This window comes from Anopheles gambiae, chromosome 3, assembly GCF_943734735.2.
Source record: "Anopheles gambiae chromosome 3, idAnoGambNW_F1_1, whole genome shotgun sequence".
Classification (NCBI taxonomy): Eukaryota; Metazoa; Arthropoda; class Insecta; order Diptera; family Culicidae; genus Anopheles; species Anopheles gambiae.
In genome coordinates, this window is record NC_064602.1 from 72,508,558 (window position 1) to 72,516,843 (window position 8,286).

The window sequence follows — 8,286 nt, forward strand, 5'->3', positions numbered from 1 at the left end:
AATGTAAATCCTCACTGGAGAAGCAACGATGTGATACTTCCAGCAAAATCCCCGTGGGGACACAAAACGCCCACCCTTTAGGGGGGGAGTGGTGGTTTGGCAAATCCACCAAAAATTCATCGTTTCGACCAGTGCTCGTAGTAAAAGCTCCATTGTACTTCCGCAATTGGTGCAGCTTCAATCAGCGCTGTCCGCACAGTTTTACCTACTTTATCGCCCAAAAGAGAGCATTGGGAAAGGATTTATACACTCCTCCCCCCTTCAACATCCAACTCTGCATACGGTGGACAAGTGATATAAATTAAATTTCCCAAACAATAAATTGTGAAATTTTCAATTAGAATTCGTACCTCTCCCCCTGCCCACAATGTGAACGGATGAGCAGCTGCGTCCGGCATACAAGGCCGTGTGGTCGGCAAGGATTGTGTGTGTGTGTTCATGTGTCCTTATCTCGAAGTAATTTTCTCAACCATCTCGAGACCAAACTTCTTACGACAAGGGGATAGGGAAATGGAAAGGATACAACAGCGCGCATGTTGGGCCACATTGTCGCTACACAATGTGTCAATTGTTAATGGTGGCTGTTTTGCAGAAACCGATAGCAACGGATGGAACGCATTTGGTGAGCTATGTATAGGACATAAAAAAAAGGAATAAACTTCGAACAGAGGATATAATTTTAAAATGAGCTAGACAAGTGATTGTAAAACAGGAAAACTGAAATGAGGACAACGGTTTGACGCTGCTTTATCTATTGCAATTGGCAAAAAGAAGGGAAATAGAGTAGAAAGAGTACTGAGGTTTGTAGTACGAAAACCTGTAGAGGCTTAGTACAACCGAGTGTTTATACTTTCAGTTTCAATTCTACAGCTACCCTCTACATCCAAAAATCTTGTACCTGCAGTACTGTTTGACGTAATTGAATGATAAATATACTGTTTTAAATCATATGTTAATGTGCACCACCTGGCAAAGACTTCTTCAACTGATGTTACACTTGCAATTGTGTAAAAAAAAATGCCTTCATAAAAATTCCCACAAAGCTTTGCTAATTATACGACAATTTACCCAACTTTTGGTAGCCCCGGGACCAGAAGCCGCTGGATTGTAAATGGCAATAGCACGCAAAGCATGGTCACACTTGTTACATTACACTGCTTGACGTGGTGCGAAAGTGCGCGACAATTTCTGTTCGCGTCAACGGCACCAGCTGTGCCACGGCTGACCACAGTCCATTTGAATATATATGTATTGTGGAGGTTATTAAATTTTGCGCAATTAATTACAATTTTTGAAGCCACTGTCGAGTACCTCCGTTTCCGGCGAGAAGGGAGTGTGAATGGAAATGCGGCGTATGATAAATGATGCAGTACAAATTAAATGTTTTACACAGAACAAGAAGTTCGTTTTACTTCTCTGTCAGCAGCATAATACGATCGGAAGAGTATTCAAAACTTGAGTGTGTTAAACTTTTTACTAATCTAACTTTACCGAGCGCATTACACATATCTTTCCCAATTTCTTTGTGAAGGAAGCGGGCAGGAACTAGTCCTGATTGTAATCAAACTTCTAACCCAGCCCAGCCACAAGCCTGGTCAACAGCAAAGGAACAAATTCGCGGTTTACTGTGGACGAACCTCATCTCTAGCTCCTGGTGGCATATGTTGGTACAACATACAGGTTATTGGATTGCACTCTCAGAAGTGTCTCGCAGAGTTTCCATCACACACACACCTTGCCTTCATGGAAGGAGTTTTTAAATTTATTTTTATTTTAGATGTTCACCACAGCATAAAATCCAAACGGAGATCTCAAACTCTCCACTCGTATGCTTCGAAGAAGCAACGGTTGTTGATATTGCCAGTTTTGCATTTTGATTACAGAAAAGATACTACAATGCCTTTGTGCTGTATGATATGCCTTCGTCCCCGGTGGAATTGAAGCGCATTTTGTGGAAAGAACATTGCTTAACTTACCTTCCATGAGGGTTTTCACCTTTGGCGCAATTTCGCCCCACCGGTTCGCGGTGCTGCAATCTGCCACAACTTTCGGCTGACACTGTCGGCGAAACAACTTGACACCAACCAATTTCACGCGAATGGTGGTCGTTTTTCTTTCGCCTGAGTTCACTTCCGATTCCAACTGGCAGCAAACAGCAAGCGAAGCCGTTGCGATAATGCATGCTGGTAGTCGGGACAACACGCGCAATCCCGAGGCTACTTCGAGGCTACTAGCAAAGCCTATTATCGCAGGAGCCACACGTCGCTGTGGTCCTTCGCGATGAGACACTCTGAAAATAGGGGGGAAAAAACGAGCAACAGGAGGCTATGAACTACATGAACTATCAAAAACATCCCCAAGGGGAAAATTGGAGCCAGGAAAAAAGTGTGGCAAATCGTACCTAGTTCCGTGCTTTAACAGGGCACGATCTAACAGTGTGACAGTGTCCATTTTTTTTTGGTGTAGTTAAAGTATAAAAAAGCCCTTCCTCGCTATCTCCCATGCCGAACACAAATTGGACTACCTCGCTGTGTAGAATTTTCGCTTTTTCCTGTGTGTGGGGCTCCGTTACGCCATGCTGGTGTTGCTGGTGGTTTTGGACCACCTCGTGTTCTCTGTTGTTGCTCTTTTCGCTTGTTATCCTTCACAAGCAGCAGCGATTGGGACGCGTTTATATATTTTATATTTGACCGGTTGTTTCTTCTCCGAGCGACCACGTGATTTTCTTTTTTCGCTTTCCTACTGCTACCCGAGCGTGTCCAGGCGTTTTTGCAAAATTTATATCGTTTAGCAGCGTAAATAAATCATGTCATTTTGCTGGTTGTTTTCTTTTTTTTGATAAATTTCGATTCGAAGTTGGGGAATTTGTTTTCTTTTTTTGTGCTTTGGTGTGTCGAAGTTTTCCTATGGCGAGTTACTGCCGCTTGGTACAGCGTTCGTTGGATGTTTATTGAGAGCCGACCCTTGAAGTCAAATGCTAGTGTCACGGTGGGAATGGTGTTCGTGATGGTGGTGTTTGATGCATGTTTCAAGAGGCAATAAAATGATTTTTTAATATTTAAGGGTTTGTATAGTAAAACTAAAGGATTATGGATAAGTGATTAGAAAAATAAATATTCGGAACATTTGTAGTGTTTTTCACGCGTCTCTCTCACATACTATCTAAGCGCCCTCTAGGGGAATTACTGTGGAATCATAAATTTAGCAGCAAAAAGTATTTTTACACGGGAAGTAATACATTTTACCACATTGGCTTTATTTTGGCTGTAATTGGCTTTATTTTGAGTGAATGTATTGTGTAGGAAGATAAATGATATCAGTATATAAAATATTAGTCTTGTAAGTATATTAGTTGCTATTTTGGTATTTTAGTAAAGAGTGGCGAGCACTTCCTGGCTGATTGGATGGCCACAGTCCTATGCTGAATACCTTTTTTTTCAAAACTCTGCTATCGGGAATGGTTCATTGACAAACATGGTATCGGAATCAGTTACTGGATTTGTTTTGGACAGGAATTTTTTCGAAAGGGTCACAATTAAAAAGGGAGAAGTTCTAGAAATTATTTGGATTCCATGAATATTAGTGCCTTCAGACTAGTGCATTTTCAGGACTGATCAGTTGTGGAATTGCGGTATGAATTCAAGATCTGTTTTAGAACCGATAGAGGTTCAGAACTTGTTCTAGGGCCGATATGGGTTCTATGTCAGTTCCAAAGCCGGTATTGGGGATTAGTTCCAGTAACGATATGGAATCAGTTCTTGGAGCTATATGGATTCGAGATTAGTTTCTGGATCGGTAGGGGTTAAGGATAAGATCCAGTACAAGTATGGGATCAGGATCAATGTTCACTCCGGGCAATGGTTTAGAATAAGTCTCTCTTGCTGTATCCTGTGGATAGCGGGCGCTTCTGCACAAATTTAGCTCGCACCCTAGATATATTATAAACCTCAATCATTATTTTCCCAAGCCTTTAGACGGGGCCAAGTTATCTGGAGTGTAAACATCATTTAATAAAAGGTTGCCTACGTTCAAATGTACTGAGGCAGTTGGATGCAGATAACGACCATTTTGTGTGAGTTTTTCCTAAACATTCGATCAAAACCTCCCACCAATTTCTCCTACTCAAATCACAGAAATCATTCCACAGCAACACTACACCTTGCCATTCTATACAAAATTAATCTTGCTCCTGCAACGGTTCCACCTGCAAGTACACCTCCCCGGCCGACTGCAGCGTGACCGCATCCTTCGCAAACACCAGCGGTATCGGTGTCCTCGGGCCCGGCCGCACCCGAAAATTGGCCAGCACCGTCGCCAAACCGATGCGCGATTGCAGCACGCCCAGCCGCTGGCCGATGCAAATTCTCGGCCCCTCACCGAACGGCAAAAATGCACTAAAGTGTCGCTCGGCCACCCGGTCCGGCGCAAAGCGATCCGGATCGAACCGGTCCGGGTCGGGATAGTAGCGCTCGTCGCGCTGGATCGCGTACACCGGCAGATGGATTCGCATTTTCGCCGGCAGTATCACATCACTGCCCGGTATGCGGTACGCTTTGGAGGTAAGCCGGGGTAGCAGCGGCAGTGGTGGATACTTTCGCAGTGTTTCTACAGAAGAAAACAAGCTCAGATTTACTTAAAAACGAAGATCTCATAAAGGCGTAACACTCACCATTGATGCAACGGTCGAGATATTCCATCTCGCCGAGCGCTTCGTATGTTAAGCCGCCATGCTTGCGCAGCGCTTGCCGCACGCACACACGCGCCCGCTCCTGACAGTGCTCGTTCAGGGCCAGCTCGTACAGACAGAAGGTCACATTGGAGGAGGACGTTTCGTACCCGGCCAGAAAGAACCCGAACGCTTGCGCCATCAGCTCGTCCATCGAGAGAGCGCTACCGTTGGAGGCCGCACGCAGCTGCAGCATCATGTCAATTAGATCGTTCCGCTTGGGCGTGGCAGTGTCGCTGCTCACGCGCATCGCCACCGTACGGCGCATCATCCCGGTGAAGAACTCAACCACCTCGTCGTGGTTCACTTTGAGCCCGAGCAGATGGCCCAGTGCCGGGTAGAGACGGAGCAAGCTGCTCACAACCTGCGAGTGGCGCGGCTTATCGAACACCAGCTCACCCGTCCGACGGAACGCACTGTCCGGCTCGTGAAAGCTGTTACACTCAATCCCGAACGCACACCCGCCAATGTTATCGATCATCATGCGCGCACAGCAATCCTTCATATCCAGCTCCGCCTTACCATCGACTTCCGTTCGCAGAAAGTGGGCGAAGTTGTCGGCCACCTGCCGCAGGATGGGAAACATCGCCCTGATCCGACCGGTCGTAAAGGCGGGCGACAGTTTCGACCGGATGCTCTTCCACTTGGCACCCTCGAGACAGAACAGATGGCAGGACAGGACATCGACACGCTCGTTATGGTACACACCGTGATCGGTAAAGTGGGCAAAGTCTTTGATCAGCACCGACTTGATCAGGTCCAGATCGGTGATCATCAGGGTAGGCTGCAGCATGATCGACAGGCCGCAGAACCGTTCCCGCCGGTCCACCTGGCGGTACAGCTCGTTCGACACGTCCGCGACGGATTGCCGGCGCAGCCCCTCAAAGTTCCCCAGCAGAAAGTGGCCCGGTATGGTCGGTACATTGCGAGTGGACCAGTAGTTGCGACGTCGCCGTATCCAAAGCACCAGCAAACACACCACACTGACGCACAGATACAACGCGATCGGTAGGGCCATTGCGGAACGAGTAGTAGTTTTAGCTTGCACTGCTGCCGTGACGCGTGGTCGTCGGCGTACTGCAGTTGGCAAGGGTTGCAGTTGCACGGTGCGGTTGGTGAACAAAGTGCATTGTGTGGTGCATGCGAAACCGGTTCGTTTTGTGCAAGGGCGTCGAAAAAGGGTCAACGGGTGCAGAACCATTATGATGGACGGTTCCAGCCAGATAACGGGGGTGTGTGAGTGTGTGATTGTGGAGGCACACGTAGGGGAACTGGGGGTAGTTTGGACATCTTAAGGTTTTCCCCTGATTGCAATACTTTTACCAATGTAAACTTACTAGCAGACATCAAAAAAACTTTTTTGATTCATTATGTACCATCGTGCGAGAAACTACGGCTTCTGGATTGATTTTGATAACATATTGATAAAAATAAAAAAAGTGTGTTTTTTGTTGCATCACAACTGCAGTGCGGGTAAGATCGACACCATGATGGGGTAAAATCGACACCTTGTGGAGTGATTACGACACATTGGTTTTAGCTTTTAAAATAACAAACTCTGATGGCCTGTAGTTTTTCATTGAAGTACAACAAAGTATTTCGTAACAATTTTATGAATGAACAAAAAAAAACGTTATTGAAATATGCGAAAGAAATAAAGTTACAAGCAAGAACACAAATTTCATTACAAATAGCATGGGACTAGACTCCATATAGTAGAAGCTGCGGCGATAACATCTGGTTTACGGAATGAATGGTTAAGATTCATTTAAAAAAAAGTAACCTGGCAGCCAGTATCTTCCAGTACTCTTCTTCTTTGTTTTCATAAATTCGAAGGATGTTCAATTTTATTTTTCTCTGCCAACACGGAAGCCAAAAGTCGAACATCGGTCAATGTGATTCCATACCAGCGACTATTTTTTTTTTCTTCAGTTAAGCCTGTCTGGCCTAAAGTGAGCTTAAAATACGGACAAAGCCATAACAATATTAATTTTCATAAGCCTAAACCATATATTAAATACATGTTTGAATGTTTGAATATTAGCTAAACTCCATCATTATCACCTCCTTGGTTTGTTGATATCGCGAGTTTTAAAGCTTCTAAGGTATTTTTAATTGCGTGTTTGCTCAGCTTGATCATTACGTTTGCCGTACATAGTGACAAGACATCTGTAGGAAATAAAAGCACTTTCAAATTACGATATAAAAAAAGTTAACATGCTACAAATAAGCATTACACTACTACCGAGTATGGTGTCGATTTTACCCCCATTGCACATTGGGCAAACGCCTGTATAAAAATCGAAAAACCAACTTCATCGCAGGTTTACACCATAATCATTTTCTTAAAATAGATACTTAAACTTAGTTGAAACCAAAATATTTCACGTTTTTATCTTAAACTTACTGAGAAATAGGCCATCAAAGTGTAAACTTTGGGTTTTTTGTCCCAACTTTGAGCTATTTTTCGACCGAATATAAACCATCATATTTTAGTATATGATGGTTAGATTTTGATAATCAATGTGTCGTTGGAAAGGTTTTTTGTCAGACTTTGATGTTATGTCTTAATATTTTGCAAAAACTTGTTTTTAAAGTTCATAAATGATTGAAAACCAAACATCACTGCTGATTTTTGGATATTTTTATTTTGGAGAGTGGTTTTTTTATGATTCGACTCGATTTCACTCGTGAGTCGTATATCATTGGAAAGATCAACAATTTTCCTACGCATTGTCGTTAAAATTAGCTGCGACCATCTGCGACCCCGAAAATTATTAAACTTTTTCTTGAAAATAGCGCGAGCGATTTTGACGTGTTGTCGTATGAGCCATACACACCCAGTAACCAACTACCTGTCATAAACGGGCATTTGAAACAAACAGGCAGAAAACAAAGCTGAAGAGAGGAAAAACAGTTTAAAAAGGTCGTAAGATAGGAATCGGTTCTTTTCCAAACAAACCATGAAAAACACAACTTTTTTAGTGCGTAATACTTTAAAAATTCGTTTACAGTCAGAAACTTATTCCGCCTTCGTTTTAATTCCTAACAATTATTATTGATGCTGTTAACTGATACGTAATAATGCAATGTTGTGAGCGATAATTATTAAGTTTTATTCGCTGTCTTGACGATTTAAGTATAGGACTACCCTGTATAGTAAGAGCAATTGTATTGAATGAAGATAAATTGCAATAGCACGAGGAATTGATTTTCATCCCGGCGTTTGTATGGCGGTTGCCCACATTTTATACTATATAGTTTAATATAAAAAATACGCACTTTGATACAAAACTAATCAATAGTGTTTATAAAACAATATTATTAACACGGAAACTGTAATTTTGTTGAATAAAACGACTTTAACGACTTAAACGACTTTAGAGACGCATCAAAATCGAAAAATTGGTAGACTACGTTAAAAGCCCTGCACATAGAGATTATAGGGTCTCCTGAGCCATAGTTCGTTCGGCAACGAGGGACATTAAGCAGAAGTCGCGAGCATAAAGGGGCCGTTGGAGCATAGATGTCCAGTCGGTGGAGTAGGGTTGGACAGTCGA

At 43.4% G+C, this 8,286-nt stretch overlaps 1 protein-coding gene across 1 annotated transcript; it reads right to left on the reverse strand.

Moving 5' to 3' along the window:
• Positions 1–3,235: 3,235 nt before the first annotated feature.
• Positions 3,236–5,842, reverse strand: LOC5667940 (probable cytochrome P450 6a13). Its single transcript, XM_001688153.2, has 2 exons — positions 4,670–5,842; positions 3,236–4,605 (listed from the first exon to the last, which is right to left on the reverse strand). The coding sequence occupies exons 1-2, from the start codon at positions 5,742–5,744 to the stop codon at positions 4,178–4,180; spliced, it is 1,503 nt and encodes a 500-aa protein (XP_001688205.2). The 5' UTR covers positions 5,745–5,842; the 3' UTR covers positions 3,236–4,177.
• Between the last annotated feature and the right edge of the window lie 2,444 nt (positions 5,843–8,286).